An 11,698-nucleotide genomic window follows, 5' to 3' on the forward strand; every position below is an offset into this window, starting at 1 on the left:
TAAACAATTTATTAGTTGACATATTTTTGATATCTCTCATAGGAGTTGAGATAAATGGGCTCAAAATTGAAAGTCAGGGGGCACTTCTATTACAGGTTTTACGGTAACGAATTTCGCGAAAATGTCGATTTCTTCGACTACTGAGAAATTTCGAAATTTATTTTTGATTATCAGTTTTTTTGCAGTTCTGTTTACTTTGCGAATTTGAATATATTTAATGAGATTACGTTATTCAAAAACAATACCGGCGCACTTATCGCTTTATTTTGAGATTTATCAATGAGAATCACTGAGAAATCGAAATTTGGGTTCCGATGACTATAACTTTTTTTTAAAGAAGAGTTAGAGTATTGACATGTTCTGAGGACAGATGAAAAAACATATGTGCAATTCAAAAAACACAAAAGTCTTTGTTTTCTATAAAGTCCAAAGCATTTTTGGAACATTTTATGAACTCAACCTCCCAAAAAATTAGAACATTTTTTCAAGGTTTTCTAGCATGTGAGGTTTTTTCCTGGAAAATGCTTAGTATGTGAAATTTTTTGTAGAGACTGATTGCTTTAAAAAATTTAGGTCCTATATAGCTGAAGGCCCAAATATGTGTTTCAGCAAAAAGTCTAAATGACACCAACTTATCGCTTGTATAATTTTTTCCTAGACCAAATTTGAAAACTTGAAAAAAACTGCGAAAAAATCCGAAAATCAGGAAAGAAGGAAGTTTTCTACTGGAAGGTGAAGCTCTACATTTTTGGTCTCAACATAGAATATGCTTAAAATAACAAAAAACGTTTACTCCAATAAAGATTTCGTTTCTATCTCAAAAAATAAAAAATTTTATTTTTTGGTCAGCGAGTTTTACAGATCGGATCCAAGTGGGCGGAGCCAATCAAAAGTATTTTCAAAATTCTTAAAAGTTCAAGTGTACTAACTGTATGTAATACCAACACATTTGGAACAGTTTGATTTTTTTGTACAGTGGGCTGCTCGAAAATCTCAGAGAATGTGTGTTAATACTCAAAATCACAATTTCTGAAAGTTTTCCATTTATTGGCTCAATTTCTCGAATACGTTGTTCAAACTTCACAGTTGTTTTGTGGTATTTTATGAACAAGAAGGAAAGAGTATCAGATGTACACGGTTCATTTCTTTTCAAGTTATGAGTGAAATTACAAAAAAAAAACCAGGTGAAACAGTAAAATTTGAAAGTAGACGAATCAGTCCCTCTTCCTTCGATCTGATGGTGATGAATCCAGTGACGGTCAATCCAGAATCGGCTTCATTTTTGAATCCAAAATCTTGACTTTTGCCATCTTCTCCTCCTCCGGAATGTGATTATTTGGGAAAGTAACCGCAAACGTTCCAGCTTCAATGAATTTGGTGGCATATGGCATTTTTCCTTTGCCTCGGTTCTCCTTGATTTCGACGGTAGGCTTCGTTGGTTCTGGTTCCTTTCTTTCTGTGGCTTTCTTGATCTTTCCAATTCCATAATTCTTGCCTTTGACAACTAAATGTTTTTGTTGGCAGAGCAGGATTCCGGGTATTCCTTCCTCTTGCAAACATTTGGGCAGGTATCATCTGAACAATGGCATACTTGGTGGCAAAGAATATAGGTTATAGGAATGGTAGATTTGGGACATGTATTTTTTTTTTTGAACGAATGGACAGTAGGAAGGAATGATTTATAAGTTCAGAAAAATAAAGTTGAGCATCCTATCAGACGGTTGCTTGGTAGAACATTCTCACAACACCATGAGAGCGGATCATCGCCCTCAAGGCATTATTGATAATGAATGTTTTTGAAATAACGTTTCTGGTATATATACGCACACTTCGCGCCGCCCCTTCCAGAAAATGATGATAATGACAAAACAAATCTCAAAACTTGATGACTTTGCTATGTAATTAGCTGTAAATGACAATTGTCATCATTTATGTGGAGGTATGTAACTGAAAAACGTAGGGAATAATCTACGTTGAAATTTCAGAATGATGACGATTTGGAACGATGCAAATGAGATTTGAGGATATTGTTTGAAGTGAAAAACTTAAAATGGTTGAAAAATAGCATGTGCTGTTTCAATTCATGACATTGAGACCTCCATATGAGACTTTTAACTTCTAATGAAACCTCTAATCTTCCATGGAATCTGTAAACAGATTGGAAACAAGGATGTAGCGTTTTTTGGAACTGAATACTACATATCGAAAAAGTATTTATTGATATATCTTCAATAACTGATAAAGAAAAACATTCAAATAATATCATAATAAATCAGACATCTTGCATAAAAAGAAGACTTGGGTTTGAAAATGAAGCTTGACTAGACCTTCGAGAATTTCTCCGTGATCCTTGGGAAAAACTTGGTATTGGCAGATATGAGGCTAATGATCCTCGTCGAAAACTTTCTAGCGGTGGTATCCCTAGTTCTTTGTCCAATTGCGCTCGTCTTACTGAAATTCGAGGTTTTTTCCCATTTTGACACAGAAACTCACGTTTAGCTTCTAGTCCAGGAACAAATTTCAGCTTTTCAACAACGGAAGGATATCTTCGAAAATACAAAAACGCGTGTAGGCAAGCACAAATTTGTACAGGTATGAAAGAAAGAGCGGATGAGAAGAATGGTGGACCTGAAATGCCTTGAAATTGAAGGATCATGGTTTGTGAATTTATAACCATAAGTGTAACTGAATTTGCTTGGTTCTCCAGCTGCATTTGGTTTCATTCTTGGTGCCAGTTCGTCGTCTACCACACATACAACCATCAGTACAGCAATACATAAAATGATACCTAAAATTTGACCGAATTTTCCTGCGGCAATTTTTCGAAAACTCACTTCCACAAATATATGTAATCGAAGAAAACAATGTATAGAATGACGATCGGATATGGCCAACAACTCCCAAGAAGAAGGCAAAACAGCATACCAGAGCACCGGTTACATGTAGAAGAGCTGGTGAACCAAGTCGTACTGAAAAAAAGTTTTGAGAATGTTTACAACGTCACCTGAAATATCAGGAAACTCACTAATTACAGCGAGAGAGGCAAGCGAAATGTCTGTGAGATCCACTTGAGAGAGAAGCGGGTTGAGATAACATTTATATTCACTTTCGGATGCTGAAAAATGTTTTTGATAATCTGTAAACAGTGATAACCTAATTACGTGGTATTTCCATTTCATCGTAAATGATTCCTGAGTTGTTATTGATATGAACTCGACATATTTGAAAATATCCCGTGTTGTAGTGAAATGTTGATTCCTGGAAATGATTGAAATTTTTGAGATGAAGATTTGAATTTAATTATTTAAATACTTGTTGGGCTTTTTTCCACCTTTTGAGGGCCCGGCCCAGTTTATCCGGCGCCTAGTAGAAATTTCTAGCAAGTGAACTTCCAAACAAACAAACCAAACATGAAAAATGAGAAAACGTTATAGTAAGAGTTCAGAAATCGGCTTAAAAATACTGAACTTTTAATACTGTTCTTTGGTATGCTGGGAATTAATTTCACAAGAATGTTTTTTGGAATAACTGAATAGTGCTAGCCATGAATATATGAAAACACGTGATTTGCAGCTTTGTGGCCATTAGAGCCTGTAGCTTGGCTGTCAAGTTTCCGATCACCTCGAAAACTTTGGAGGGTGTGAAATAAACCTAGATTGAAAATTTTGTTTTCACAGAATTTTCGAGAAAACTTAGTTTTTCAGGTATTTCTCGTTTTCTGAAAAACGACTTCCATTAGCCCATTTTTTGTACTGAAAATGTGAGAAAAACAGGTGGCTTTCAAAAATTGGCGAATAGCTGATGTGAAAAACTAGGAATAAAAAAATATTCTAAATGCAAACTTTTCGATTCATGTCTGTTTTACATTTCCCAAAATCTTCGAAGTGATGGGAAGCTTGACAGCCGAGCTGCAGAAGTAGTAGAAATCAACCGAAAAAAGTTTTTGTATATATAATTGTACACCACTCACTAATTGTTCACCGTTCTCATTGGTTTTGTTGATTCCGCGAGGTTCCGTTAGGAAAACCCAGTTGTTCATGAAAATTGGAAAACTTTGCATGACAAGCACAAATCCACCCACTGCCATTGCTCCAGAAAATAAAATATTGTCGGTGCATCGCGCTTCAATGACAAACTGAAACAATTTTTATGTCTCAAACATTCTTTTTCGATAGTTATATATCGAAATCTCAATTGGAAAAAAGCAAAAACACTCACTTTAGAAACTCGCTCTCCTAGTGTCATCTCATTGGTACGAATCTGTGGCAGTAGTATCACTGGTGGCGCTTCAGGAGCGGTCGTGGCCTTTTTGCACGAAAGCGGTGACGACGACGGCAGCGGTGGGTGGTGGAAATGCTCTTCAACAATTGTGCCAAGAGCCATTTTTGAGCCAATTTTCGTTTGGGAGACCAAAAAGGGAGGAGCGGAAAGAAACCCAATGAACCGCGTAGCGGTCACGGAAGAAAAAGAAGAAAAAGATGCACACGAGTCTCTTTTTTCAACACCACTGTTTCGGCAATGATGAAGTAGACGAAAAATTACCAAGAAGATACTTTTTCCCCCGTTTCGGTTTGTTTCGTTTTTCTTCTTTTTTCTTCCTCCTCCCTTAAATGAAAAATGTTAATTTGAGTTTTTTTTCCATTTTTAGGGGTCAGCAAAAACGTTTTTCAAGTTACTATTAGTTTCAAAAATACGCGAATTCAAAAAACGGAACGCTACTACAAAAAAAACGGAAACGAGCTGAAGAGTTATAAGATATCCAAATTTAGATAAGGAGTAGTAGAGAATACTTGAGAAAAAAGGGTTTTCCTATGTGTGTTCTCCTGCTAGAATCAAAATCAAAAACTAGCAGATCAAAACACAAACAACTCTGTATAACTCTATTTTTCCCAAGAAAAAAATGGGAGAACTCGTATAACAAAAAACGACAGTTATCTAAAAAGTTAAAATGAAAATTATGATGTATCTAATTTTCTAGAACAGAAAACTTCGGAACTGTGTCAGCTAGAAATACTGATATTGATATAAAAAATAGTACATCACACAAATTGTAATTTTGAGCCAACAATTTTTTTTCTAAATGTAAGTCAATGATTTGAATACTTCAAAAATGCAATATCTCCGCCTCTTGGATTTACATTTATTCAATTTTTTTTTAATTGCGCAGATCAACACACTAATAATTACGCTGTTTACTAATAAATTAATTCAGAACCTCTTTGTTTACGTGGAAAAATAAAAAACGATCTACAGTACACAACAGGTTTGAAGCGATTTTTCAAAATTGACAATACCAATCTAGTACGGATAAAATGAAAAAGTCTATTGGCGTACTCCCCTCCCTCCCTATTTGGAGAAGATTGAACTACCTAAGGAGCGCCACGACCGGGTAATGCAATGCACGAAGATGAAAAACGGGGACAAGCCAGGAAGACCGACCAACGGTGCATCATCAAACTAGCAGTAGCAAGAAGAAGAAGAAATAGGAAAAAGTGGAGAAGGGAAGAAGAAGATGTCGAGCGAGACCCTGAAGGTTGACGAGAGAGAATGCATAGGCCACTTGCCTTCAATAATGTCCAATTCCGGGACAGGAGGGCTCATCTAGCTTTACTTATTTGACCAACGTGGGACCTTTTTTCTTGGAAGTATGAGATATCTGAACTAATTAGATAATAAAGTTTTGATATTTTCGTTAGATTGTTCTGGGAACTAATATTTTAATAGAAGTTGTAGCAATTGTTGTTGAAAAAAAAGTTCAAAACTACAGAATTACATAACAAAAATATAAGACAGATACAACGTATTTGAAAAGTCAAATCCGGGTGACCCATATATGAAAAAAATCTCAAAAATTTTGACAAAAATCTTTTTTTTTAATAGCTTACGAATATTCTTTGTAAAGACAAGAAATTAATGGAAACCATAGCCAGGCCGGATCGTGCTTTGGTTATTTTTTTGAATAGCCCGGGCCGTCAAGGCCTCTTACAAGTATGAAATACAGTAAAACAAAATGTAGAACAAGAACTTTTCCATAACAAATGAGAAAGGCACAATATTCATTTGCGGATAAAATCACTTTGAAAAATTTCAAAGTGAGTAAACAAAAATTGTGATTTTCAACAACTAACATCGAAAAATCTACTGCACATATCATATTTGACTACATTTAATACTTCAAACGTCAAAAAAAATTCCACTAATAAATTCACATTTCAAACTTTTAAAAAGATGATGAAAGAAAAAGAAAACGCCAACTAGTGTTGATCTCCTCGGATGACCAACAGGAAATTCAGAGGACCATCAGGACCAAAAAGAGGGGTTCCCTGGAATAAAGGAAGAACTGCAGTACATGTTTTGAATGACCATTTCTATTATCAATCTCCAGATTTCTCCAGTTGCTCTACACAATCCACCACCAGCAGCATATCATTCCAATTTCCTGTTCGGATTCCATTCTTCCGTTATCATATCTTTCCTTTTTCTTCTACTTTCGTCCTTTTTTCCATGGATTCAAATGAAGTTACTTATCTCAAAAAGAGAGAAAAAATTCAAATTGTCCTCATGGTTCATTTGTTTTATGGCTAAACAATTTGAAAGTTCTCCGGGTTTATAAAGTTGTCTCTCCATGTTAGAGAACTAGCTAATATTATGAATTATTTATCCAACAATGTGTCGGAAAACAAAAAAAAACTTTATTTTTTGAAATTTATGTTTTTTTAGTTGGAGTTGTCAAACTGAATTTCCGCTCAGAACATCTCCCTGGGATAAATCTATTCATTAATCTTACCCAAAATCTTTAGAACCTTCACTTTTGAGTTCTTTGTCTTCCTGACAAATGTTCGATTTCTTTGAAACATTCCCATTTTTCTTCTGTGTCCTTCCGTATGTCATCTGTTGTGTTTCATTAAAGTTCCAAGTTTTTGTTACTAAATTTCAATGCGGTACAGCCTCTTCAAAACTAATCTGTTTTTTTTCAGATTATTCTTCTTGCATTGACCTTTATTAACGGATTAGTTTTTTAAGTGCAAAAGATTCTCTCTTTCTTTCTCGGGTTTTTAGGTCAGCGCCCCTTGGACAGATTGATTTACAACTTGTTTGCTCATCCTTTTTGGATTTGGGGTCTTCTCTGGTTCTCTCTTCATATTCAAATTTCAATTCCGAGATTTTTGTCTCTGTTTGTTTTGTGTTTCGTTTTTTTTTCTCGTATGGATTTGTTGGGTGATGTATTTCCCTGGATTTCTTGAGTAAAATGTTGACTTCCTACTCTAATATTTTCCATTATCAGGTTCTCTAGCAAAATTGAATTTCGTAAGTAGTGCCAAATTAGAAATTAGTGAGACTCCAAAATTAGGTTCCATACGGTTGGTTAGGTTGAGAAGTTGGTTGTTTTGTCTTCTCCCCTTCGGAACACCGCTAAGTGCATTACGACAACCCACTGCCACTGGCGGGTAGGAACGGTTAATTGCTATTTTTATGCTGAATGAAGGAGAGAAGAGGGTGGAGTCCGTTTTTATGGTTGCATGGAATATATATGGCATGGCTCCCCTTTTATTGTTTTTCTAGGAGAAAGAGGTAAGAACGTATGTTCTGGCACGTTTGCCTTGGCACGCTCTCCCACAGAAGAATTGCGAACTGCAAAATTTTTTGTGATTTACCATTAATAAAGTTGAAAATTTGAAATTTTCAGGTCTAAAGCATATTTCGAACATTTTCATCTAATTTTGTGAAGATTAGAAATGATTCAAATGAATTTTTGAAATTCATTAGTGGTTATAGATTTCTGTATGGTCATTATCCGGAAGAAAATATTCAAAAAATGTCAATTTTCCAAGTTTGTTACATAATCCTTCATTTAATTTTCCAATTGTTATGCAATTTCGTGCAATTTCGTGTGGTTTTTCGACTATGAAAAAGTAATATTAGACAAAATACAAATTCGTCCGTAGAAAATGAAGAATAAAGGATCACGGTTCTTTTGAGCTGTTAAACTTCTTGAAATGTTAAAAACTGAAAGAGGAAAGGCCTTTTCTTCTGTAACAACCCTGAAAAATTGACATTTTTGGATTTTCTTACGGAAAAGGACCATACAGGAATATATAATCACTAATTAGTTTTTTTTTAATTTATTTGAATTATCTTTAATCTCCACAAAATCAGATAAAAATGCTGAAAATATGCTTTAGGCGTGAATTTTTTTCAATTTTTTCATAGTAGATCAGAAAAAATATGCAGTTCGCAAATTCTTCTGTAAGAGAGCGTGTTTTTTGATATATATTTTTGCTTTTTTGTCACATAGATTCTCGAAATCTCATTTCTGGAACAATTGGCTCTATCAGATGACTAAAGTTGCACATTCGAACATAAAACACTTTTTCGAAAACATGTTTATCGAAAATGCATAGCAAGATAGTAAACCTTTAGAATCTCTTCTCCAACAACTCATCCACAACACGAAAAATTTCCGGCAAGGTCCATGAACTCCGGAATTTCAAATGAGGAGTAATAATTCCACCATGCATTCGGTATTACTCCCAATAGATATACATATTCCAAAACGGATGATCCGAACATTTTTCATCCCATTCTGTCCAGTGCTCTTTCGTTTTGTAAAAGGATAGGAAAAAAGACAAGAAAGAGAATAGCGAGCGTGTGTGTACATCCTCGGGAACCTAACCTAATACGTTTGAAAGGAAAGGAGAAGAGTGAAAAAGTATGTAAAGTACATCTATATATCTATATTCACACGTTTTTTTCCTATTTCAGTAAATATACTCTTCTTCTTTTCTTGGGAGTAGGTGGAAGGAGGGAGAAAAAGGTTTTGGAAGAGTAAATTACTCTGGTGTTTTATTTCGCCAATGTTTTTGCTGCAATTTCTTCACACTTGAGAAAACCGCTTCCCGATTTTCCTTCTTCTCACTATTTTTCTTACGCTTCTCACATTCAGTCAATTACCACTAGCCGTTGCTTTTGTCTACCACTCCCGTTATTTGAATAATAGTGACTAGAAAACTGGCAACCTGAATTTAGGAATTTTTTCGTGTAGTACAGAAGGTTCTTGAAAATAAAAACAGTAGTACCGTGTTTCCTCTAATAGAAACCTACAAAAACCGTCAACTTGAAGTTCAATTATCTCCATTCCTGTGAAACATATCAGAAATTTGTTAACTGATTGATCTATCACTTTTGATCTATCACTATGTTATCTGTATTCCATGAGTTGACAAAATTTTGTCATCTTTCACAGGAATCGAGTTAATAGAGCGTAAAGCTGACGCCTTGGATGGGCTTCTATTGGAGGAAGGATGGTATTTTGGGTTTTCAAGAATTTGTCAAAAAAAAATTTTATTTGGAATTTTCAGAAATGTGTGTTTCATTTTTTTGTATCCATCTCTTTTTCTCATTATTTTTTTACTTTTTTTTCTATTTTAATTTGTAACTTGACTTCTGAAATTTTTGTTCACAATCTCAACCTTCCAGTCTTGACAATCTAACTGCACTTTTTATTTGCTGCTATGTATCTTAGTTTCTGTGAAAGATATCAAAAAGTGGTCAACTGACAAAACCGTCTTCAACTTATGATAAAAAATGTTCAGTTGACCGCTTTCTAATTTCTATCACAAGAAGCTAGCTAAATCGGTTCAAAGTTCAAAGTGAGGGGTCATTCTTTTGAAATGCATCGAAAACCGACAAATTTTAGCTCATACAACTCATTTCCTAAAGAAGATAGAAAAAGTAGTCTATTGACAAAATAATCTTTATATTAAGGTAAACATTTTATCAGTTTATGACTTTTTGATATCTTTTACAGGAACCCAGATAATTCTGTTCAAAGTTGAATGGAGTAATTCTATTTGTCTGCTTTTTTCATTGTTTAAATCTATCAATTATCTTTTTAAGTTTTGTCATTTTAATCTGTAAATTGTTCTCTAAAAAATTTGTTCTCTCCAAAAATTTCACTTTCCAGTCCTGACCCTCAATTGCACCTTTTGTTTTCTCTCTTGTTTGAAATACGAAGGAGGTCCAGTTTCCGGACACCTTTTAGACATCTTTCCCTCTCTTCTCCACCCCATTCCTCTTCCAATTCTCAACTTACATTCCATTTCACTAAGAGAGAAGAGCCATCTTGGCAGCATTTCCTGTCGGTAATGATGTTGTTCCATGTGGATTCAAAAGGTTTTGAGACCTCATACATCCGGCGGAAGGAGCTTCCTGATTTTGGAATTTCTTACATAGCAGAGTGGTTATAACGATGCGCTGAGATTTTTGTATATTAATTTTTTTTTCTGAAATAATTTTTAATCTTGATTTGGAGGCATTTTTATCTAAACCAAAAAACACATTTTTCTATATTTTTCATTTTGAGGCCGGACCTTATATCCTGAAAACACCATTTTCAAACCGTGCGCATGTTTTTATAACCTAGAAGAAACTTAGGCACCTATTCTCTGCAAACTTCTCAAAGAAAATTTATCGAGTTAGGTTCAAATAAATAGAACGGGGAGACATAAAGAAGACTCCGTTGAAGGACAGACAATCACGCTAGGCGAAATGGAGCGAACATGTCTAAATGAATTACCTCGAAAAGTTACCGCTAGGTTTCTATTTTCTCCAGTTTCATCCCCCTCTCCGTTTTGAAAGAAAACGTTGACTTCTTCGATTTTTCCCAAAAATTTGGGATTCCGTTTTCTCAATAAGAGTAAATCCTTTTTATCTCTATTCAATTCCATTTTTTCCATCTCAACCTTAAAAAAAGAGGTTCCCACGGCTTTTTGGTTCTCATCTTCCCGACCGGAAAGGGGATGAAAACAAAAACCGAGCCGGCTGACCAAATGGCCACTCTCGGAACCTCTCGGCCAATCTGTTGGTATTAGTTTTTTTAGAGTGCCCCACGGCGGTGTGGACTTGGGTTCTTGGTTTTTTAGATTAGCTGGAGTAAAATTCTGTTTCATTTTGTTGAGTTGGAGGATTTCCTCAAGAAAAGTTTTTACACTATTTTGAGCTCATCCGAAAAATTTTTCTCGTACTTTTCGGAGGATGACTTTCTTAAAATTTCTGGAACATAATTTGGGGGATATAACAATTCTAGGGTCAAAATCCACAGTTCGAGGGTACAAAATTCAATTTTCAAAGGATTGGTTATTTTAAATTTCAAAAATTTTTATTTGAAAAAATTGAATTTTAAGGAAATTTTGGATTTTGAAAAAAGTTTGGAATTTAGAAAAGTTCAGAAATGTTTAAATTTTGATGTTTTTCATGTTCTTCAAAATCCAGAAACTTGTTTAAAATTTGATTTTTTGAATCTAAAATATCCAACTAGAGCCGTTGAGTTTTATGAAAAAATTTTTGCACAATTTTGTGATTTTTTAACGTAGTTTTTCACAAATGACCGTGGTTTTCTAGTTTTTTGAACAGTTATTTAGGGAGTAGAACGCTTGTGAGGTTATTGGGGGTACAAGTTTACAATTCTAGAGAACAACATTTGAATTTTTTTTTTCGGTAATTTCGGACCTCGAACTTGCGGATTTTGTACCTGTAAATTCCGTTGTACCGGATGACCCCACAGCTATTGTACCCTCTGAATCATTTGCCATAGTTTGTTCAAAAACTGGTCATAGTTTGTTCGACTTACCGTGATATTTTCAAAAAATTAAAACTAACCCCGGTTTTCCTCTTTTACTGTAGTGTTTCTTGAAATGCC

At 34.7% G+C, this 11,698-nt stretch overlaps 1 protein-coding gene across 1 annotated transcript; it reads right to left on the reverse strand.

Annotated features, from left to right (window-relative positions):
• Nucleotides 1-2,272: 2,272 nt before the first annotated feature.
• Nucleotides 2,273-4,383, reverse strand: Cbr-stg-2 (the record flags this gene model as incomplete). Its single annotated transcript, XM_045240299.1, has 7 exons — nucleotides 2,273-2,628; nucleotides 2,675-2,788; nucleotides 2,835-2,969; nucleotides 3,026-3,115; nucleotides 3,162-3,258; nucleotides 3,971-4,135; nucleotides 4,219-4,383. The coding sequence occupies 7 exons, from the start codon at nucleotides 4,381-4,383 to the stop codon at nucleotides 2,273-2,275; spliced, it is 1,122 nt and encodes a 373-aa protein (XP_045095741.1).
• Between the last annotated feature and the right edge of the window lie 7,315 nt (nucleotides 4,384-11,698).

Source organism: Caenorhabditis briggsae (assembly GCF_000004555.2).
Source record: "Caenorhabditis briggsae complete genome, chrX, whole genome shotgun sequence".
NCBI classification, from domain to species: domain Eukaryota; kingdom Metazoa; phylum Nematoda; class Chromadorea; order Rhabditida; family Rhabditidae; genus Caenorhabditis; species Caenorhabditis briggsae.